At 43.5% G+C, this 25179-nt stretch overlaps 1 protein-coding gene across 1 annotated transcript in view; it reads left to right on the forward strand.

Moving 5' to 3' along the window:
- Positions 1-5916: 5916 nt before the first annotated feature.
- The window catches only part of CORO1A (coronin 1A), a 38753-nt gene continuing 19490 nt past the window's right edge, over positions 5917-25179 (forward strand). The window contains exons 1-2 of the mRNA XM_077447415.1: positions 5917-6052; positions 11354-11559. Coding sequence (XP_077303541.1) covers positions 11362-11559 — 198 coding nt within the window. The 5' untranslated portion in view covers positions 5917-6052; positions 11354-11361. The remainder of the gene's footprint in view (positions 6053-11353; positions 11560-25179) is intronic.

Here is a 25179-nt window from a genome sequence, read left to right on the forward strand (position 1 = left end):
CCTTTAGATTTACCAAAACCATATAATATGAGGTCAAACCTTAGGAGTTTCTACTACATGGATTTGGTAAATCTGAAGACAAAAATCTGCAGAAAATCTGATAGTGTGTATGGGGCTTAACACTGGGGGATGAAAGTGCCTAGCAGGCAACTGGGTAAAGTGGATGTAAACCCACTGTCATAAATTATAAAGCATTAGCAGAGTTAATATATATAAAGCTTTACATGCCTCCTGCATGTATCCTTATATTTAATTAATTAATTATATTTCATTTATATTTATATATTATTTATATATTATTTATATATCATTTATATATTATTTATATATCATTTATATATCATTTATATATCATTTATATATTATTTATATATTATTTATATATTAACATATAAATTATATATAAATATTTATATATTATTTATATATCATTTATATATTAGTAACTTATATTTAATTTAAAGCCCAAATATGCATAAAAAATTTAAAAAAATAAATAAATTGCTCTTTAGGGGAACTGGTTAATATGTTGATTTCCTTTGATCATCAGCGACATCTAGTGGGATCATTCTCTGATTGAGGTATTTCAAGAAAAAAAAGAAATGCATTATGGCCACTAGATGGAGCTGATGATCATAGAAGTCCACAAATTGGGGACAATACAGTCACATTACGGCCAGCGAAGGATTTCGCATTCACCCAATTAATTTTTTTCTTAAAACTAGAAGCCAAAGTGTTGTGGATCTTTAGGATGTTGTCGATTACAGCAAGTGAGGACAGGACGTGAGGACACAGGAGACGCTGGAGGCCGAGGAACAAGCTGTTGTATGAGATGGTGGGGAAGTGGTATCTGGGTAATGTAATGAGGAAATGCGTGAAGCAACACAAGACGATTACATCAACTGAGAGAGAGAGGAAGGAGGAGAGCACAGAGCTCGGCACCGACATCAGACTGATTCACCAACACAACATAAAGATTAGAGATAAAGGGAAAACTGTATAAAGATGGCCATACTCCATACAATCTGATTGTACAATCTCTGTACAGTTCTGCTTTAAAGTTAACAAAACTCTGAACTATGAGGACAAACCTAACCGATCTATTCAATCAGTATGAAATCGGGAAGGCTCCAGAACTAGATGACGGTCTGAGGCCCCCGTTCACACCTCAGCGTTCCGTAGCTTCAAGATCCAAAACACTGGTGGAGAAAAAAAAATTCTATGGAGACGGTTCACATCTCCACCCCAAGTCACCTGAAGCTCAAAAAAGTTCTGGAGCTTTTTTTGTAGCTCAAACTGGGCGGATCTGGTGTGTTTTTAAATTGTTTGTTTATTCCATAGAAAAGCATGGAAACGCTTGATTCAAGCTTTTTTTGAGAGTTTTAGTGCGTTTTTGAGCATTTTTCTGCTTAAATGCAATTATTTCAATACAATAAATAATAATAATAAATAAGTTAATAAATAATAAAATACACAAATAAATAATAAAAGAAATAAACCCTGAATAACTCTAATCTCTAATATTAACCCCCCCCCAACCCTAGTCTTAAACCCTAACCCTAATATTAACCCCTAACCCTAATTATAACCTCTAACCTAACAAAATAAATAATAAAAAATAATAATAATAAACAAATACCTAAATAATAAAATACATAAATAATAAAATAAATGAATAAATAAAAAACCCCAACCCTTAGCCCTAATATTAACCCCTCAACCCTAATCCTAACTTCTAACTCTAATATTAACCCCTAACCCTAATCCTAACCCCTAACCCTAAATTCTAACCCTAATATTAACCCCTAACCCTAATCCTAAACCCTAACAATAATATTAACCCCTCAACCCTAATCCTAACTTCTAACCCTAATATTAACCCCTAACCCTAATCCTAAACACCAACCCTAATATTAAACCCTAACCCTAATCCCAACCCTTAACCCTAATCCCAAACTCTAACCCTAATATTAACCCCTAACACTAATTTTAAACTCTAACCATAATATTAACCCCTATCCCTGATCCTAAATACTAACCTTAATATTAACCCCTAACCCTAATCCTAAATTCTAACCCTAATATTAACCCTAACCCTAATCCTAAACCCTAACAATAATATTAACCCCTCAACCTTAATCCTAACTTCTAGCCCTAATATTAACCCCTAATCCTAAATACCAACCCTAATATTAAACGCTAACCCTAATCCCAACCCCTAACCCTAATCCCAAACTCCAACCCTAATATTAACCCCTAACCCTGATCCTAAATACTAACCCTAATATTAACCCCTAACCCTGATCCTAAATACTAACCCTAATATTAACCCCTAACCCTAATCCTGATCTCTAACCCTAATATTAACCCCCAACCCTAGTCTTAAACTCGAGCCCTCAGCTTAACTCCTAACCCTAATTATAACCTCTAACCTAACAAAATAAATAATAATAAAAATAATAAATAAATGCATAAATAGTAGCGTAAATAAATAATAAAATTAATTAATAAATAAACACAAACCCAACCCTTAACCCTAATATTAACTCCAACCCTAATCCTAAACTCTAACCCTAATATTACCCCTAACCTAACAAAATAAATAATAAATCAATAAATAAATAATAATAATAAATTAATTAATGAATCCCCAACCCTTTACCAAAAAAAAGGAAAAAAAATAAAATAAATAATGAATAAAAAGGGATGAAAAGGCTAAAAAAATATAGCAACAAACAGATGATATTTTTTTTCTTTTGGCTAACTAAAAAGGTCAAAAACGCGGTACACAAATTCTCAAAACGTGCATACAAATGCTGGAAAAAATGCCAGAAAAAATGCCAGAAAAAACGCCCAAAAACGCGACGCTCAGGTGTGAATGCAGCCCAAAAGAGATGGTACAATCTGACTGTATAGCATATGGTCAGCCTAATGGTGGCCATACTCGCTTTGCGTATATTATCCAACCAATATGTGCATCGATAAAAATGGTCAAATCTGCAAGCAAATTAATAACCATAACTTCCTTTTTGATTGATTTTAACTCGATTTTAGATCAGATTTGATCAAATCGTGTTGATCAGCCAGGGCAGAAGATGATTGATCATTTTTAGTCGAACAGCAGCACTAAGATACTTTGTTCATGAATACAGCTGTATTTAGAGCGATCAGATTATGAGATTACATGGTGGATGCAGAGATACGATTGATAATTTATGACCGTAAATTACGATTGCATGTTAGCTACCGATTGCAATCCAGTTCCCTGTATGTGGCATATCGATCAAATGAGTTGTTGACTATAGACTGATTATTCCTATTGGAAATAGGTTGATCGGAAAATAAATCGTTGATCAAAAACATAACCCTTCTCATCCGATCAGATTCCACCCATCACCAAAGTTTCAATACAGTTACAAGACTTCTGTTTTGAATAGTTTCCTTTATGGAATCTTTTAATGTGTGTGGAGCAATGAGATAGAATATTGATTGGGTTCGATGAGAAGCACTTTGTTATATCTAGAGGATTTGTATTGTTGGAAATCTTTTTTTACGATTCCGCTTAGAGAGCCCCCCCCTTACACCAGGGTCCCCAGAGAGCCTCCCCCTTACATCAAGGTCACCAGAGAGTCCCTCCTTACATCAGGGTCCCCAGAGAGCCTCCCCCTTAAAATCAGGGTCCCCAGAGAGCCCCCCACTTAAAATCAGGGTCCCCAGAGAGCCTCTCCCTTAAATCATGGTCCCCAGAGAGCCCCCTTAAAACCAGGGTCCCCAGAGAGCCCCCCTTAAAATCAGGGTCCCCAGAGAGCCTCTCCCTTAAATCATGGCCCCCAGAGAACCTCCCCCTTAAAATCAGGGTCCCCAGAGAGCCTCCCCCTTACATCAAGGTCACCAGAGAGCCCCTCCTTACATCAGGGTCCCCAGAGAGCCTCTCCCTTAAATCATGTTCCCCAGAGAGCCTCCCCCTTACATTAGGGTCCCCAGAGAGCCTCCCCCTTAAAATCAGGGTCCCCAGAGAGCCCCCCCTTAAAATCAGGGTCCCCAGAGAGCCTCCCCCTTAAAATCAGGGTCCCCAGAGGGCCTCCCCCTTGCATCAGGGTCCCCAGAGAACCACCCCCTTAAAATCAGGGTCCCCCAGAGAGCCTCCCCCTTGCATCAGGGTCCCCAGAGAGCCTCTCCCCTAAATCATGGTCCCCAGAGAGCCTCCCCCTTACATTAGGGTCCCCAGAGAGCCTCCCTCTTAAAATCAGGGTCTCCAGAGAGCCTTCCCCTTAAAATCAGGGTCCCCAGAGAGCCTCCCCCTTGCATCAGGGTCCCCAGAGAGCCCCCCACTTACATCAGGGTCCCCAGAGAACCACCCTTCCCCTTGGGGATCCCTGCAGAGACTGTGGACCCCAGATTCAGGGATATAGCATCAAAAGCCCCCCCCCCCCCCCAGCGATACCACTGATGGCAGCTAACATTCTCTAATGGGCACTTTATTAGGTACATTGATCTATTTTCTGCAAAGGGATCATCACTAACTCAGACATGCTGCAGTATTTAATTCAACTTATACTCATGGTGGTATTAACCACCAGCCTGCACCAGGGTGCGTGCGCCAAATCGCAACCCTCCATGTGCATACCCTGCAGGTATAGCAACTAGACATGTGCAATTTGTTTTGTTACGCAACGAAATCGGGACACGATTTTCATTATTCGGAGACTCAGATTTATTCACAATCTCCGAATCCCAATGGTAACGAATTTCAATGAATTCGAAATAAATTAGAACAGGGTGCCAGGATGCAATAGTTTGGGCGTTTGGAAATGTTAAAATCACAAAAGTCGCAAAGGAAGTCATTGTATTTGTCTTATCTTTACGACTTTGGCTGTTCAATAATGATTGTAAGTTCAATAATATGTGTCACACTCTGTATTGTTATGACTGGCCAAAGTTGCAAAATGTCAAAATCGCATGAAAGTCACACTGATAGGGGAGTTATTCAGTCAGGCTTAATGAGATACGTAAATGGCCTACACCTATTTTTCAGCTTTGGCCAAAGTTGCACAGTTTGAATTATTTTTAAACACAACTTAATAATATAAATATAAATAAAAGAAATAATAAAAAAATTTAAAGCACCTTCATCCCCACCAGCAAAGAAAACGCATACGGAAGTCGCGCCTGCATATGTAAACGGTGTTCAAATCACACATGTGAGGTATCGCCACGATCGTCAGAGTGAGAGCAAGAATTCTAGCACTAGACCTCCTCTGTACCTGGTAACCCGTAAAAAAAAATTAAAACGTTGCCTATGGAGATTTTTAGGTACCGTAGTTTGTCGCCATTCCACGAATGCATGCAATTATAAAGCGTGACATGTTTGGTATCTATGTACTCGGCGTAACATCATCTTTGACATTATACAAAAAAAATGGGATAACTTTACTGTTTCATTTTTTTCAAATCCATGAAAGTGTCCCTTGTCCCAAAAAGTTGGGTTTAAAACACTGCTGCACAAATACTGTGTGACATAAAATATTGCAACAATCGCCATTTTATTCTCTAGATTCTCTGCTAATATTAATATATATATATATATATATAATGTTTGGGGGCTTTAAGTAATTTTCTAGCAAAAAATACGGATTTTAACTTGTAAACACCAAATATCAGAAATGGGCTTAGCCATGAAAGGGTTATACTTGTTCTAGATCAGAAGCTCAGGAAGCCATTCGATGATCAGAATGACAGCCAGGCATTAAGCATTTTCAGAAATGAGAGGCCACCAGCCTCCCAACGCAGCCCCTTTAACCCCCTTCCTTGACCTAAACCTGGGCACCATATTAACCCTCTGAGGCTCGGTCCATAGTGCCATATCTGGGTTAACCCCTCCTCTGCTAGAGAGGAGACAAGACCCCCCCCCCCCCCCCTTCCTCGCTTCCTGCCCTCCCTCTTCTCTTTCTTGCAGAATATTTTTTAAGAGAAAAGCAGAACTCTGAGACAGACGGCAGGAAGCCAACAGAGAAGCACTGAGCATCACCCCAGGGCCGATCAGCAGTCACAGGTAGGTGGTCGGGCACAGAGGGCAGGGAGAGTGGCAGGATGATGGGGGGGAGGGGGGGTGGATGAGAGTCTTGTGATAGAGGTGCTGGCTGTCATTAGACAAAGCTGGACTGAATGATGGAGATAATCAGAGAACTGGTCTGATGTCTCTGTTTACGGTCCATTGATGGCCATCTATAGACCACGCCGGTGGGGGCGATTGCCTCATTTGGGCAACGGGAAATGATCGTATTGGCCGATATTTTCCTAGAACCATCCCCCAACCAACTACTTATATTGTAAAGTGCTGTGCAAACTGTTGGTGCAATATAAATCCTGTATAATAATAATAATAATAATAATACCTATGATAGTGTCTTAGAAGATCCCAGATTCTCAGTATCATAAGAACTTGTGATTTGTGCCACCACCTCCTGTCCCGCTGTATAAAGTCACCCACACAGGGCTGGGAGGGGGGTACAGATCTGCCACTGATAAGAACATGGAGCTGAGAGACTTTGACAGCAATCCGACCCTATAAAGAACCCAATGGGGGGACTTCTGCCCTTCATATAACACTTAAGAGAAATCTCCAAACACTTCTACCATTAATGCATAAATCCCAGCCTGGCACATAGATTGGCATCACCTAGAAAGGTCACAGCTTCATTGCTGGCAATAATTGTGGATATGATATTATATGATATCTAATCATATAAAGGGCTAATACAATATATAATATCTAATGGTCTAATACAATATATAATATCTAATAATACAAAGGTCTAAAACAATATAATATCTAAGCATATAAAGGACTAATACAATATATAATATCTAATCATATAAAGGGCTAATCCAATTTATAATATCTAAGCATATAAAGGACTAATCCAATATATAATCATATAAAGGACTAATCCAATATATAATATCTAAGCATATAAAGGACTAATCCAATATATAATATCTAACCATATAAAGGGCTAATCCAATGTATAATATCTAAGCATATAAAGAACGAATACAATATGTAATATCTAATCATATAAGGACTAATACAATAATATTTAATATCTAATTATATAGGACTAATATGATGTATAAAATCTAATTATATAAAGGTCTAGAACAATATATAAAATCTAATTATATAAAGGACTAATAAAATACAATATCTAATCATATAAAGGTCTAATACAATATATAATATCTAATCATATAAAGGACTAATACAATAAATAATATCTAATCATATAAAGGACTAATACAATATATAATATCTAATCATATAAAGGACTAATGCAATATATAAAACCTAATTATATAAAGGACTAATAAAATATATAAAATCTAATTATATAAAGGGCTAATACAGTATATACAATTGAATCATATAAAGGACTAATACAATAAAATATCTAATCATATAAAGGTCTAATACAATATATAATATCTAATCGGTCTAATACAACAGCCTAATGGTACAAAAGCATACTATAATTGTCTAATGACATTAAAAAAAATATTAAAATGTTATTAAAGCGGAACTTCAGTCGTTTTTTCATGTTTCCTTCTATTAAATCTTCTGTCCTTGTTGTTTTGCCTTTTTTCTGCCAGTAAATCCCTTATATAGCCCACTTCCTGTTTCTTGCCTGATATAGTCTAATGTTATAAAAGGGTAATACAGCAATAATGCTATCAAGGGGTAATATAACATTAAATGTCATAAAGAGGTAATACAATGTTATAAAGGGGTAATACAACATCCAGTCTGTTATAGAGGAGCAATATAATGTCTGATGTCATAAAAAGGTATTATAATGTTATAAAGGGGTAATGTGACATGAAGTGATAAAAAGGTGTGTTATAACACCTAGATTAATGTTGCAAAAGGGTAATATAAAGTTATAAAATGGTAATATAATATCCATTGATATAAAGGCCTAATAAAAAAATCTAGTCCAATGTTATAAAGGGTGATAAAATAATTTAAAGGTGTAATATAATGCCTAATGTTATAAACGAGTAATATGACTTTTACTGTAATAAGAGGATATTGTAAAATCTGGAAATGCTGCTGCAGGCCTCAATACACAATCATAACATTGGCGTAATGTTTTTGAATGTTAAACGCGTCAGTTACCATCCTCAAAAGAAATATATGAAAAAAAAAAAGTCAGCTTAATGGTCTGCCAGTCCACAGATGAGATGAGACACAAGGTTTCTGCCAATTGCGGATTGGTCAGATGTTGTAATGTAATAATGATCCACCATGGCTGTGACCAGTCTGACTCCTTGCAGCTTTTTGCTCTCAGTTGAGGATCTTGAGTTTGGCATGGATGATTGCCCACTGCTGGGTACTCAGCTGTAGCCCCATCAATGTAGGACATGATTTAAGCCATATTATGGGGTATTTGGGGGTCATACACAGTCCCGAGTAATGTGCGGACAGTGATAAGACTTTGCAGAAGAAGGCTTGGCTCATGCCTCGTGCTGATTAGAATTTCCTCCTTTTGATTTTTCTTTTTTCTTTTCTCTTTTTTTATCTCTTTCACTTCTCTCTTCTGCTTTTGTTATAAAAGCTCTTACTTTCTTCTCCATCTCTCAGTCACCCCAACCGAGCCCAGAACCCCCTTCCACCGCCCTGAGACACAACTGTGCAAAGTGCAGTAACTAAACTGATCCATCTGTCATTGTTCTGCCATATCCAATCATCCAATGAACGCAGATACCACAAATTGGTCGCTATTTTTAAGAAATGTCTCCACCCTTAATCAAAGAGCCATGTGTGTGCATACTCCTACCACATCGACTATCGATGCTCAAGATTAAAAACATCTGATTTGTTAAAAGCATGTTATAAAACAGTAAATCCTGCTTGGATCCAAAAGGGTAGTCTTTATAAGGTTAGTATTGCTTAGATAGCTTGCAAACATCAAGTGAAAATGTTCCAGTTGTTATACTATGTATCCTCCTGAAATCATGGGTGGTATTTGGATATTTTTTCTTTTTTTTTCTTTAAAAAAAAACAAAAAAAAACAAAGTACCCCCCCATCTCCCCTTCTCTCACATCACACCTTCTCAGTCCTCATTACCCTCTATCATCAAACAATATCTCTCCATTTTCATAAATGTAAACCATTGTTGCCATGTCTTCTGATATTTTCCCCTAGTTTCCTCTATTGTGTGTATTGACTCTTCTATTGATCTTATCCGCTCAATCCTCCTAACCTATTCCTTTACTGTTGGGACCTGTTGAGTTTTCCAGTAGCATGGAATCAAGGCCTTGGCTGCATTCAGCAAGTATGGGGTTAGTGTTCGTTTATATTGTGCAACCCCCTTCTCTTTATCGTGGAACAGACATGTCCATGGGAGTTTTTCAATCCTATCGTATTTGGATATAATACGATAACAATCAAGCTTTGTAACCACAGTCTGCACTTCCAAATTCCCCAAATTTATCTGAATTTATTTATGTTTAGAATCCCTTCCATTCTTCAGGACACCCCTTCTCCAAGTCACTTTTCCTCCACCAGGTTATGTCTCTCCTCCATGTCACCCCTCTTCCTTCAGATCATTTCTCCACCTCCAGGTCACTTCACCTCCAGGTCACTTCACCTCCAGGTCACGTTTCCTCCTCCAAATCTTTTCTCCTCCTCCTCACCTTTCCTCTTCCAGGTCTCCTCCAGAAACCTCTCCCCCTCAAGATCACCTCTCTTCTTGAAGGCCATATCTCATCTAGATCAAATCTCCTCCAAGTCACGTATTCTCCTGAAGGTCATATCTCCTCCTCAAGGACACCTTTCTTCCTCCTGGTCCCATCTACTCCTCCAGGTCACTTTTTCTCTTCCATATCACATCTACCCCTCTGGGTCACTTTTTCTCCTCCATGACGCATCTCCACGGCACATCTCTTTGTTGCTCTAGGTCAGTGATGGCGAACCTTGGCACCCCAGATGTTTTGGAACTACATTTCGCATGATGCTCTGGCACTCTGCAGTGAAGTGAAGCATCATGGGAAATGTAGTTCCAAAACATCTGGGGTGCCAAGGTTCGCCATCACTGCTCTAGGTCATTTTTCTTCCTCCAGTTCACCTCTCCTCGCCCAAGCCACTTCTCTAGGTCACTTCCCCTCTAAGTCACTTCTTCTTTAGATCTCATCTCCTACTCCAGGTCATATCTCCTTCTCCAAGACACTTTTCTTCTTTGCTTGTCACATCTACTCTTCCTGTTCATTTTTTCTCCTCCAGGTTACATCTGCTCCTCTAAATCACTTTTCTTCCTCACCACATTAAAACACTAAAAATACTGGATGAACTCTCTTCCTCTAGGTCACATCTCCCCTCCTCTTCCAATTTACTTCTCCTTCAGGTCATGTCTCCTTCTCCAAGTCACGTCTCCTCTTCCAGGTCAATTTTGTCCTTCTTCACCTCTTCTTCTCCAGGTCACTAATTCTTCTTGAGGACATTTCTCCTTTTTCAAGTCACGTTTCTGCCTTTAGGTCTCTTCTCCTCCTCCTTGCCTCTTCTTTTACAGGTCTTCTATGGGTCACCTCTTCTTCTATACATCAAGTTTCATCATCTCTCTTCTTTCATGTTACTTCCCCTCCTTCAAATCATGTCTTCTTCTTCAGGTAACTTTTCCTGCTCTCTCCAGGTCACTTCTCTTCCAAGACAAGTCTTCTCCTAAAGGTCACATTTCCTCCACTAGGTCACTTTACTTCCTCCATGTCACATCTCCTCCATCTTTCCTTACCGGGGCACGTCTCCTTTTCCAGGTCACTTCTCCTCAAAATCTCCTCATCCAGGTCTCATGTCTCCTTCTCCAGGTCTTAACTCCTCCACCAGGTCACCTCTCTCCCTCCAGTCCACTTCTCCTCCAGGTCAGGTCTTCTCCTATGGGTCATGTCTCCTCCACCAGGTCAGCACACCTCCTACTGACCACATATCCTCCTCCAGGTCCTGTCCTCCTCCGGGTCACCTCTCTCCCTACAGGTCACTTTTCCTCATCCAGGTCATGTCTCCTCCGATAGGTCAAATCTCCACAACCAAGTCACTTTACTTTCCTCAGGTCACTTCTCCTCCTTGAGGTCACCTTTCCTCCTTTAAACCCTACCCCCTTTTTCAGGTTTCTTTAACCTCCCCCCAAGTCATTTGTCCACCTTGTGGTCCCTTCTCCTTCTCCGGGTCACAGCTCATCCTCCACTTCTTATTGTTCAAAACTGACTGGAAGCTGTGAGGCATCACAGTTTCATTGGCTTCCTCTAGATCATTTCTCCTCCACCAACTCACTTATCTTGTTCATCTTCATCTGTCCACAGCCCTCACCATGAGCCGGAAAGTTGTCCGCACCAGCAAGTTCCGCCATGTCTTCGGCCAACCAGTGAAAGCCGACCAGTGCTACGATGACATTCGAGTGTCGCAAAACACCTGGGACTCCAACTTCTGTGCTGTCAACCCCAAGTTCCTGGCCATTGTGGTAGAGGCCAGCGGGGGTGGAGCTTTCCTGGTCTTGCCTCTATCTAAGGTAGGTCAGAGATTACATTCGGATGGCTGTTTTTGTTGTTGACTTTGAGTGTGCGGTTTCTGATTTTCAGGACTCTGGTGTCATAGAATGAAGTCAGTGAAGTTAGTTTATGCTGCTGTGTGTATTTAAAGCTTAGTTCCCAGCACATCAAACAGAGTGGGAGGGGCTACACTAAAAGCCAATCAGCTGCATGCACATGTGCCAACATAATAAATGAACAAAGCTGAGGACCCATGGGATGGACTCTTGATACCCCGACTGGGTATCTCCGCCAGAGAGCTGCTTCCTCACTGCTGGAACACGGGAACAAGGTATTATAGCTAGGGATTACACCCAAGAACTAGATGGCACTAGCTTAGGTGCAAACAGGAACAACCTTTATTGAAAATTCACACAGAATTTATACCACACAAAATGAGATAAAAGCTTGATCACATTATCCTAAACAATGCCCACCCCAGACAGCCCGGCGCCTACATAGGAGTACATGGAGTACAGACACCCATACAGTATAATATTAGTAATTTAGGGGTGATCCCAGGGTAGCGGTGGCAATCCAGGGTTATCATTCGATAGCGCCATGTCCCAAGATGATACAGTCCAAAGAGCGGCGTCCTCCGAGGTCAGGGGTAGTCGGGGGAGAGTTCCACAGCCGTGGCTACTAAACCCCGGTAAGATGTTGGGTGCAAACACAAGGGAACAGTTCTTCAAAAGTCTAATAAAAAGGGAAATATAACCAGGGGCGACCCGTCCATTAAGGGTGCCACCCCCCTATCCATAGCCGCCCCCCCATCCATGTGTCAGGCCCCTTGCAGAACGCTAGATGCATGAATTCCAAGGTGGGGCTTGAAGCACTTGAGTCTGATGCTCTAATAGGCTTCACAATAGGGTGGGGTCGGGGCGCGAAGAATGCGAACGTAGTCCATCGAGGTGTGTTACAACAGTGAATGAATATTCGCTATTGTGACACTGATCGTCCTCCTGGCCAATCAGGAAGCGGGTTTTGAGACCCATCACCCGATTGGCTGATTTGCTGAAAGGGCAGGTGATCCTATTGGGTGCCTAGGAGGAGGGGAGGGCCCACACACTGGAAGCCGTTGTGATGGAGAAGAGGACATGGAGCCACTACCTGCTACCCGCCTAGATGGTGTAAGTGCCAGACCGACTGCCAGATGGCAAGGGGAGATGCCGCTGGGCACTGGGGGGGGGGTTGATTTTCCACCCCCCCCCCCTCCCAAAGAAAAAAAAACAGCCACCACTGAATATAGCAAATAACAGGTGGATGTGGACAGAAAAGGTCACTGTAGCCAGATGCCCATGACAGCCTTCTTGGGGAAAAGGTAACCCTAAGAGGAGATGTCTACTTAGTCCTGGACCTGTAGTCAGTGGGAAGGATGCTGGCCCCTCCAGGAGCCCAAGTCACTGCACTTCCCATTACAACCCATTAGTGTCTTGGTGCTCATTCCCTATCCAATAAGCAGGCTGTGGGTGGCTTTGACACGATATTCCTTAAATCTAATAGAAAAAGTGGTGTCACCCTCCTGGTTGTACTGTCTGGCAGGTGTGCATGGGTCACAAAAGTGGATGGACAGAATTACAAAAATCTTTTGGCAGATATGCAGTTTTGAACTGCTTATTACATACAGACCTGAACTGTTGTACTTTGATGTGGAATAAATAAAGATTTTTCTAGCCCAACGCTAATGCTGCGTCATTTCCTAACTGGCGGACCTCCAGCTGTTGCAAAACTACAAGTCGCATCATGCCTCTGCCTGTGGGAGTCACGCTTGTAACTGTCAGCCTTGCAATGCCTCAGGGGACTTGTAGTTTGACAACAGCTGGAGGGCCGCCAGTTTGAGACCCCTTGCACCTAAGGCCTCATGGACACGGATGGTGAGAGGCCGAAATTTGGGCAAACGCGGTTCTTGTTAGTGAAGCACAATCTTTCTATTTGCCTAAACCCCCTCACGTTTATCAGTCGCCAATGGCCTAGATCCACGAACCATTCACCTGCAGATCAGACGTATTTTGTGTGCAAATATTCTACCAATCGTATTTGATTCGGGGGGAACGATGTTGACCAAGTTTACAAATCTCTTCATTCATCCCCTCCGGTCCTATTGTGAATGGGCTTGTCTTTTCTATCAAGGGATTTTTTTTATCTTCACGTTAATGTTCCTTCAGCGCAGTTCACAAACTTCTGATCGCGTCCTGTGTGTCAGGAAGCTGTGGTCGGGGACAGGATGTGGGCAGACAAAGCAGGTGAAACGATTATTCTGCACGCATTATAGACATATAAGTACATAAATGAAGCTGCAAGAAAACAGAAGAGTTCTCAGACCGGATACACTCGGGGTGTATCTTGTCTGTTGAGTATGCAGAGGGCTGCGATCTGTAACAGCCAATCGGAATTCATCTTTCTGACTGCTCTCAGATGCTGAAAGGTGATTGGTTGTGGGCTTCTTTCATATTGTTCTTCTCTGCCCAATGAGGTCCGGTTGCTAAACTCTATGGTATAAAGTGTCTAAGAGGGAATTTTCTGCTCAGTGGAGAGATTTCTTCTCACTTCCTGTTGTGTCTGCAAGACAGGAAGTGAAGAGAAATCTCCCTAATGGTGCAACGTCCTATTGATTTGGCAATGAGCACTGCAATGTAGGGAGGTGGGGGGTGTCACATTTTACTCCATACAAGTACCAGTATTTATTGCAGCAGATCAGGGTGGCAGACAAGCAAGGGAAGGTTAGTATTGGCTTTTTATGGTCTGCTCTGTAAATAATAAAAAAAAAAAAACACAACTATGAGTGCAGTGCAGGTTCATTTGTCAATTAAAGCTGAGCTGTAGAGCAAAGGTCTCCAAACTACGGTCCGCTACAAGATTTTAAGCAGCCTGCAGCTAAGGGTCAGTGGGCTGTCACAAAGGTCTTCACATCAGCTAATGGTCTCCATCTATCCCCAGCTGCCACACACCCCCCCCCCCATTCCCCTCCAGTCATTCTACTGATGGTGATTGCTACCCTACAACCAATCATATGCTTGCCCCAGCTTTCACTGGTGAAAGGCTCCCAGCCATGCTGTAATGGTGGACTCTGATGTAAGGAGGGACTCAGGTGTAAGGAGGACTCTGATGGGAACCCTGATGTAGGGGGGACTCTGATTGGTACCATGGTGTAAGGGGGGCCTCTGATGTAAGGGGTGACTCTGGTATGAGGATGGACTTTGATGTAAGGGGGGACTGTAATGGGGACTCTGATGCAAAGGGGCACTCTGATGGGGACTGTTATATAAAGGGGGCTCTGATAGGAGGAAGATTCTGATGGGGACCCTAATTCAAGGGGAGACTCTGATGTATGGGTGGAATCTGACGGGGATCATGATGTAAAGGGGGACTCTGATGGGCATTGTGATGAGGGGATTCTGATGTATGGTTGGACTCTGATATAAGAGGGGACTATGATGGTGACCCTGATTTTAGAGGTCACTCTGATGTATGGGTGGACTCTCATGTAAGGGGGGACTCTGATGGGAACCTTGATGTAAGGGGGGACTCTGATGGGGACCATGGTGTAAGGGGGGACTCTGATGTATGGGTGGACTCTGATGTAAGGGTAGATTCTGATCTAAGGATGGACTTTGATGTAAGAGGGGACTCTAATGAGGACCCTGATGCAAAGGGGGACTCTGATGCGGACTGTTATATAAGGGGGAGACTCTGATAAGAGGAAGATTCTGATGGGGACCCTAATTCAAGGGGAGATTTTGATGCATGGGTGGACTCTGATGGGGATCATGATGTAAACGGGGACTCTGATGGGCATTGTGATGTAAAGGTGGACTCTGGTGTAAGAGGGGACTCTGATGGTGACCCTGATTTTAGAGGTCACTCTAATGTATGGGTGGACTCTAGTGTAAGGGGGAATTCTGATGGGGACCATGGTGTAAGAGGGGACTCTGATGGTGACCCTGATTTTAGAGGTCACTCTGATGTATGGGTGGACTCTAGTGTAAGGGGGAATTCTGATGGGGACCATGGTGTAAGGGGGGACTCTGATGGGGACCATGGTGTAAGGGGGGACTCTGATGTATGGGTGGACTCTGATGTAAGTTTGGACTCTGATGTAAGGATGGACTCTGATATAAGGATGGACTTTTATGTAAGGGGGGACTCTAATGGGGACCCTGATGCAAAGTGGGACTCTGATGGGGACTGTTATATAAGGGGGACTCTGATAAGAGGAAGATTCTGATGGGGACCCTAATTCAAGAGGAGACTCTGATGTATGGGTGGACTCTGACAGGGATCATGATGTAAACGGGGACTCTGATGGGCATTGTGATGTAAGGATGGACTCTGGTGTAAGAGGGGACTCTGATGGTGACCCTGATTTTAGAGGATACTCTGCTGTATGGGTGGACTCTGATGCAAAGGGGGACTCTGATGTAAGGGGGGACTCTGATGCAAGGGGGGACTCTGATGTAAGGGGGAACTCTGATGGGTCATGAGGACCATATTGTAATGGGGGACACTGATGTATGGGTGGACAATGATGTAAGAGGATTCTACAGGGGGTTCCTGATGTAGGGGGAGACTCTGATGTAAGGGGGGACTCTGATGTAAGGGGGGATCTAATGGGGACTTTGATGCAAGGAGGGACTCTGATGGGGACTGTGCTTTAAGGGGAGACTCTGATTTAAGGGGGGATGCTGATGTATGGGTGGACTCTGATGGGGACTGTGATGTATAGGTGGACTCTGATGTAAGAGAGGATTCTGATGGGGACTCTGTTGCAGTTTTGAGTATTTGTAATATATATGATGTGACTCTCATACTGAAAAGTATGGAGACTCCTGCTCTAGTCAGATAAAAAGACACAAATCAATGCAGCGTGAGAAGAAGAAGCAGTACCCAAGTAAGTAACCAATCAGTTCATGCGCTGATATGAAGCATGCTGATAGGAGGAGAGAGCAGAGTGACTGAGATGAGCTCATCACTTGGCTGCTTCTCCTTTTACTGTCCAGTCACAGGCTGGGAATGGGTCCAGGGTGACCCGAGCTCATAGGAAGTGGGTTGAATGATGCTGGCCATCAGACTGAGGACACCTCTGTTCAGAAAAAGGTACTGCATGGGGAAATTTCTGCCTTGTAGCTGAATCTTGCAACAAAAGCTTTTTTTTTTCTATTTAATATTTTAATGGGCTACTAATTAATTTTAATCTTGGTATGTTTGGTTGGAGTTCTGCTATAACTACAAAATATCCCAGGTCATTATATCATCTCTGTGACCCGTATACCCATCGGGCTAATAAAGAGCATCTAAACCCAAGAACAAAAATGTCATATATTGCAGCTTACCAGTCCTTAGAGGAGGTGGCTGCATTCGTTTTTTTGTTTTTTGTTTTTTATTTTTAGGCAAAGTACATTTCTGAAATTACAGAAAAACATGGGTAGCACTGTGGCTAAGTGGTAGGACTTCTGCCTGGCAGCACCGGGATTGTTGGTTCAAATCTCTACCACAGCACTGGGGTTGTTGGTTCAAATCCCAACCACAGCACTGGGGTTGTTGGTTCAAATCCCAACCACAGCACTGGGGTTGTTGGTTTAAATCTCTACCACAGCACTGGGGTTGTTGGTTCAAATCCCAACCACAGCACTGGGGTTGTTGGTTCAAATCCCAACCACAGCACTGGGGTTGTTGGTTTAAATCCCAACCACAGCACTGGGGTTGTCGGTTCAAATCCCAACCACGGCACTGGGGTTGTTGGTTCAAATCCCAACCACAGCACTGGGGTTGTCAGTTCAAATCCCAACCATGGCACTGGGGTTGTTGGTTCAAATCCCAACCACAGCACTGGGGTTGTCGGTTCAAATCCCAACCACGGCACTGGGGTTGTTGGTTCAAATCCCAACCACAGCACTGGGGTTGTCAGTTCAAATCCCAACCATGGCACTGGGGTTGTTGGTTCAAATCCCAACCACAGCACTGGGGTTGTCGGTTCAAATCCCAACCACAGCACTGGGGTTGTCAGTTCAAATCCCAACAATGGCACTGGGGTTGTCGGTTCAACCTGTCTGGAGTTTGCATGTTCTCCCTGTGCCTGTGTGGGTTTCCTTCCGCACTCTAAAGACATGCTGGTAGGTTGATTGGCTCCTGTCTAAATTGGCCCTAGTATATGAATGTGAGTTAGGGGCCTTAGATTGTAAGCTCCTGGAGGGAGCCAGGGACTGATGTGGATGTATAATACATATATGTGTACTGATGGTGCTATATAAGTACCTGTAATAAATATCTGTTGATCCTGTCAAATCCAGTGTTCTTGTAACTTCTGCTGCACCCGATTTAAATAGAATGTTTTAAGCCTTCTTCTGAACTACTTACCACCTCCCTACATGTAATGGGGATGAGCAGGTGCTCTGTAGTTCTAACACCTCCTATCCTAGACTGAAAAGGCCGCTCTTCCAATAGGTACAGTATGGTGAGTGATCTCACCCTAGGACAGGAAGTGTGTTACTGGCAGGACCACCAAGTAAAAAAAAAAAAATAGGAAAGTTGAGTAACTCCATCAACCGATCTGGACATATACCAGCCTGTGGAAAACTGGGATGTGATTGGCTGGTTTGAGTTAACCTGACAGATTTCAGTCTTTTCTGAAAATCCAAACCTAATGAAAGATTTTCGCTTTAACCCCTTAGCAACAAAAATCTGACTATACAATCAAATTGTACCATGTGTGGCCGACGTTATTGCAAACGGCATATTATCATTGCTGCTTTCTGAATGCAGCACTGAAAGCAGACACACACACGCGCGCAGTCCGGGTCATACTGAGCTGTGATATCGGCACACAATGCTCTCTGTGTGTCCCCGTGACACCCTCGCTGTGTGTGAGTGCAGGGGGGGGGGGGGGGTGATATCGCTGCGGGGAAACCAAGTCATCCCATGACCAACATATGCAATGTGAGCAGAGCAGACCGTCATTTAAGGATTAACCCTTTAAGTCCTCCAACACCTAACCTACAGATTTTCTTCACAAATGATGCTTAGGGCAGTTTTGTCTCTATGTATGAAGCTCCATGAAAGAGGACCTGTCATGGCTGGGCTAACACAAGAATATGAATTTTCAGTCTTAAAGTGCACACATACGGTAGTCAAAGATTCCAAATACTTTATTTTATTTTAAATAGAGTGGTAAAAGTTTAGGCCTCCTTTTGGGTTTGTATCTGTAAAAGATGAAAGACTCCAATTATTTGTAACTTGGACATATAAAACATCCAACGCGTTTCAAAGGCCAAAAACATTACCCCATTCATCAGGGCTTAACAGCAGTGAGGACTTGATTGGAGGAAACAGTAACCAAAAAGAATTGTATTAAATATCATTTACCTGCTAAAGGCCAGGGTGACAAGAGGGCGTCCATTACACTTTCGCTTCAGACACCCCTGGAATGTAGCACAGTGAGTGAGATGGCACAGAGTGACAAGGGTGCTAGAAGTCCAGTCCATGGAAGCTCCAATCTGGAGACATTCTTGGCTGAAGGGTGGGTGCTTGAGAAGACCCACAGGAAGGTAGTTGCATGGCTTGACAAGCAAAAATAATACCAGACGGTCGGCAGAGGCAAACTATAGTCAGGGTTTATCTGAGGTCAAATCGGAAATCAGCAGAGGCAAGATGTGGACAGGACCTATCCAAGGTCAAACTGGGAATCAAGAGAGACAAGCCGTGGTCGGGAACCAGCTAAGGTCAATTGGGAAAACAGCAGAGAACAGCTGTTATCTGAAACTAGCCAAGACAAGCCATGGTCAGGAATTAGTCAGGGTCAAACCGGGAATCAGAAGAGACAAGCTGTGGTCAGGCTCTAGCTGAGGTTAAGCTGGGAACTAGCAGAGGCCAGATGTGGACAGGACCTATCCAAGGTCAAACTGGGAATCAACAGAGACAAGCCGTGGTGGGGAACCAGGTGAGGTCAAGTGGGAAAACAGCTGAGAAACGCCGTTATCTGGAACTAGCCAAGACAAGCCATGGTCAGGAATTAGTCAGGGTCAAACCGGGAATCAGAAGAGACAAGCTGTGGTCAGGCTCTAGCTGAGGTTAAGCTGAGAACTAACAGAGACATGATGTGGACAAGAACTAGCCATGGTCAAGCTGGAAACAGCAGAGACAAGCCATTGTCAGGAACTAGCCAAGCTCAAACTAGGAATTAGCAGAGGCAATTCACGGTTAGGAACTAACTGAGGTCAAGCTGGGAATTAGCAGAGACAAGCTGTGGTCAAAAATGACCTGAGGACAAACTGTCAATCAGGAGAGACAAGCCATGCTCAGGGTCTAGCTGAGATCAAACCGGGAATCAGCAGAGAAAAGATTTAGTCAGGAACTACCAAAGGTCAAACAGGGTATCAGCAGAGAAAAGCAATAGTCAGGAGCTAAACTAAGTCAAACCGGATGAGCAGAGACAAGCTGTGATCAGGAGGCAGCTAAGGTCAAACCAGGAATCAGCAGAGACAAGCCTTGGTGAGGAGCTACCCAAGGTCAAACGGGGAATCAGCAGAGAAAATCCAATGTCAGGAACTAACCAAAGTCAAACCAGATCAGCAGAGACAAGCCATGGTCAGGAACTAGCCAAGCTTAAACTAGGCTCAGCAGAGACAAGCCAAGGTCAGGAACAAACCAAGGTCAAGCCGAGAATCAGCAGAGATAAGCTGTGGTCAGGAATTAGTCAAGGTCAATCTGGGAATCGGGAGAGAAAAGTTGTGATCAAAGTCTAGCCAAAGTCAAGCTGGGAATTAGCAGAGACATAATGTGGAATAAAAGGTCAAAGTAGGAAGCACCAGAGACAAGCCAAGGTCAGGAACTAGACAAGGTCAAACAGGGGGTCAGTAGAGACAAGCCATGGTCAAGAATTAGTTGGGGTCAAACTGGGAATCAAAAGAGACAAGCAGTGGTCAGGGTCTAGTCAAGGTCAAGCTGGGAATCAGCAGAGATAAGCTGTGTTCAGGAACTGGCCAAGGTCAAACCAGGAATCTTAGAGACAAGCTGCCATTAGGAACTAGCCAAGCTCAGGCCAATCAGGAGACGTTTGTATGTCTGCAAAAGCCTCCAACCATGGCTGACAATCGATTGGAGAAAATCTATTCTCGTTGACTACTATGGCCATTGGAGGCCAGAGCATAGATTGCTGCCCATTCTCATGAAGAAGCCCTCTAAAGAGAGAACCCAATCTTTCAGTTGCCAGATCTTGCGCAATGCAGAGCTGGATTGGTCTGTAGTTATAGTTGGGGTCTGTATCATCGGGCTATGTGCTTGTGTGGCTGGCATTAGTTTGACATCGGTTTGAGATTACTCTAAGATTATTCAGAAATCATTGACGGGTGTATCTCATTTGTATTTGACCTGCTTCTGACCTGTATTTGACCTGCCCCAATTGGGTTTCGTATTCCTGCAGACTTGTATGGGAATGCAAAACCCACTTGAAGTAAACAAAAGCCCAGTAGCCTTGAAATTTACTTGGGGTTAGTTTGAGAACACAAAAAGGGAACTATTTTATTTTTACTTCTTTTCTTCACCAAAATCCCCAAAATGGAACCACAAGTATCAAAAATATATACACAGCTATATCTTCCTGTTATGATGACACCCGTCTCCCCTCATGTCCTGGTGATACACATTCCCATTCATTTCATGTCCTGGTGCCACCATTTCCCCATTTCTTGTCCTGGTGATACCCATTTCTCCCAATTTCATGTTCTGATAATACCTGTTCTCATTTTTTCATCCTGGTGACACCAATCCCCCCCTCATTTCATGTCTGGATGACACCTGCTCCCCCTCATTTCTTGTCCCGGTGACACCTGTGACCCCTCGTTTCTTTTCCTGGTGATGCCTGAACCCATCATTTTATGTCCTGGTGACACCCGTTCCCCCTCATTTCATGTCTGGTGACACCTGTTCCTGCTCATTTCTTGTCTTGGTGACACCCGTTCCCCATCATTTATAGTCCTGGTGACACTTGTTCCCGCTCATTTCATGTCTGGTGACACTGGTTTCCCCTCATTTCTAGTCCTGGTGACACCTGTTTCCCCTCATTTCATGTCTGGTGACACCTGTACCCCTCATTTCATGTCCTTGTGACACCCTGTCCCCCTCATTGCAAGTCTAGTGACAGTTGTACCTGCTAATTTCTTGTCCTGATGACACCTGTTCCCCCTCATTTCAAGTCCTGGTGATACTCATTTATCTCAATTTCATGTCATGATAATACCTGTTCTTCTAATTTTTTATCCTGGTGACACCAATTCCCCCTCATTTTATGTCTGAATGACATCTGCTCCCCCTCATTTCTTGTCCTGGTGACACCTATGACCTCATTTATTTTTTCTGGTGACACCTGAAACCATTATATCATGTCCTGTTGACACCCGTTCCCCCTCATTTCATGTCTGATGACACCTGTTCCTGCTCATTTCTTGTCTTGGTGACACCCATTCCCCCTAATTTCTAGTCCTGGTGACACCTGTTTCCCCTCATTTCATGTCCGGTGACACCTGTACCCCTCATTTCATGTTTGGTGACACCCATTCCCTTTTATTTCTAGTCCTGGTGACACCCGTTCCCCCTCATTTCATGTCTGGTGACACAACCGTTCCCCCTCATTTCATGTCTGGTGACACCTGTTCCTGCTCATTTCTTGTCTTGGTGACACCAATTCCCCCTCATTTCTAGTCCTGGGGACACCTGTTCCCCCTAATTTCAAGTCTGGTGACACCTGTACCCCTCATTTCATGTCCGGTGACACCTGTACCCCTCATTTAGTGTTCTAGTGAAACCTGTTCCCCTTCATTTCATGTCTGGTGACACTGGTTTCCCCTCATTTCTAGACCTGGTAACACCTGTTCCACCTCATTTCTAGTCCTGGTGACACCCGTTCCCCCTCATTTCATGTCTGGTGACACCTGTACCCCTCATTTCATTTCCTATTGACACCCATTCCCCCTCATTTCATGTCCAGTGACACCAGTTCCTTCTCATTTCTTGTCTTGGTGACACCCTTACACCCTTATTATTTGTCCCAGTGACACCCATGCACCCTCATTATAAGTCCTGATGACACCCATGCACTCTCATTATGAGTCCTGATGACACCCGTACACCCTCATTATATGTCCTGTGACACCCGTACACCCTCATTATATGTCCTGATGACACCCGTACACCCTCATTATACTGTATGTCCGGGTGACACCCGTTCTCACTCATTTCATGTAATGGGCTGCACAGCAAAGTCCGATATGTCACATTCTGCTCAGATGTGGGAAAGTTGGTGACAGATGACATTCGGATCTCTTTCACAAGGCGTCACCTATTTTTTTTCAAGGCGCTGCGCGCTTTTTTTTTGTTCTATCTGTGTGCGGCATTGTTATCAGCAGATCTCAGTGTGTGTCTGTAATAGGGGAAGTGTGACTCCACACTGTAGTCATGTCCTTATTTGGTGATGTAAGTCTTCTGCTGTGTTACCTTCTGTAATGAGGGGGCGGAGCCAGCGTGAAACACGCGTGTGGCAACATCGCACTTCTATCGCAGGCCCCCCGCACTTCCCCTATAGGGTGTTGCACAACTGCCAGAAAGATCTATAAAAACTGCAGAAAGGCCTCAAGATTCAAACGCCAGTCTCTGAGCCGCACTGGGCGAGAGGAAACGAGCGATCTGATTGGGCAGAGTAGATCCGATTTTTCCTTCCGCTCCTATTTTAATGAAATTATTTTTGAAAAAGTTTATTGCTTAGAGATTACAGGATGTCCAGTCAGGTGTGGTCAGATCATTGGATTACTGATCAGATGTTCTGTGAGATCCAATCATAATGTGCGTTGTGCGCTTGTAAGTCCGATTGGCATCTGTAATGTGCCCACGTCAAACCATCTTTCTTTGTGTGGTGATCATATGAGAATTACCCTATCGATCAGTTTCATAAAAAAATAAACAAATAAACAAATAAATATAACATAAAAGACGAGAAACGATATCGTGAAGATGTTGTGAGCAAAGAACAGATGAATGTAAAAAAAAAAAAATGAGAGGGATGTCCCTCTGTGGGTGCTCCTGTAGGTGCCTGGCAGTGACCCTTGTGCACTTCAGGCTCCCCAGGAATCTGCGCCCTCCCTCCCTAAGCCCCATGCTGCTACATGGTCTGCGGGTGTGGGACTCAGTTCGCTTTTCCAGTAATCTGATGTCCCCCTTTCTACCCCTACTCCCATCACTCATAACCCTCTTTCCCCCCCGGGTCTGGAGGAGCCCCAGGCATTCTCCTGGTGGTCCTCACATGGCTACCCAGGAGTCCAAAATGTTCTTTCCTCACGCTTACTCCCCTCCTGGGAGAGTATCCGGGAAACACAAGGGGCGCCGGCTAACGAGCATTATCACTTTATCCAATTAAAGCACTGGATTGCAACGTTGCGCCGCATGCCCACCTACCCCTTCCAAAAAACTTTTTATGAACATTCATGCCAGCACGCCCCAGGGTCCCCAGGTCTTATTTCGGCCATTTATGCCTCTCTGAATGGTCGCCCGCTATCAGAACCCCTCTCTTATATAACTCAATGGGAAAAGGACCTTCAGGCCCCAGTAGACCCAGAGGAGAGGAGCAGGGCCTGGAAAACGGTCGCCAAATGCTCGTTCAACACGAATACCCTAGAGGCTGCATATAAAGTAATGTTCCGATGGTATTGGGTACCTGCCCGCACAGCTCGGGCTTTCCCTGGGAGTACTGACATATGCTTCCGCAACTGTGGACAGCGAGGTGATGTTATGCACACATGGTGGGCTTGCCCAAGGCTGGTGGGGTTCTGGTCTAGGATTTTTGGTTTGCTGCAGACACTCTTCCACCTAACGATCCGAAGGGACCCAAAGCTAGCTCTCCTACATTGCCCGGTACCTGGTTTGCGAGGCCCTCAACAGAAGCTGGCTACTTATTTATTTATAGCGGCCAAGCGGACCATTGCCCAAGCCTGGAAGTCCCAACGGGTTGATTTTCAAGGGGTTAAAGCCCGCATGACTGCTATGTTACTTCAGGAACGTATGTCCAGTATTGTCCATAATTCTCATGCTAAATTTCTAAAAATCTGGGAGCCGTGGATCTCCTATGAGTTCTCCGCACTCCAAGCTGCATGCCTGGGCTTGGTCTGACTCCTCTTGGCGAGGCATCCACACCCAAACTTTCCCCCTCCTTTCTTCCCCCTATTTTCTCCCTACCTTTCCTTCTTCTGTTCCCTATCTCTTTTCACTCTTCTTTGTAATCTCTCCCATTGCTAACAAATACTGCTGCCCCCCGTAGAAGGGGGTAGTGGGAGAAGGGCTTGCCAACCGGAAACGATAAAGGAACGAGTTGATTGGTACTGGAGCCAGTCTCAAAACCATCCCCTACTCATTTTCCTTCCTTTTCTTGTGTTTTTATAAGTATAATGTGATGGTTTGCCCTTCGGTTTCATATTCATGCTTTGTAGCCCCTGCGAGGGCGCACAAGGAGCAGATTGTAGTCTCTTGTTTATTCCTGTTTATTCCAAATTTTCAATAAACATATTGAAACAGAAAAAAATTTAATGAGAGAAATTGAAACAATTGTAAAGTGTGTGACCAGC

The sequence above is a fragment of the Lithobates pipiens genome, unplaced genomic scaffold (genome assembly GCF_037356315.1).
Source record: "Lithobates pipiens isolate NorthernLeopardFrog02 unplaced genomic scaffold, aLitPip1_a1.2 Scaffold_22, whole genome shotgun sequence".
NCBI lineage: Eukaryota > Metazoa > Chordata > Amphibia > Anura > Ranidae > Lithobates > Lithobates pipiens.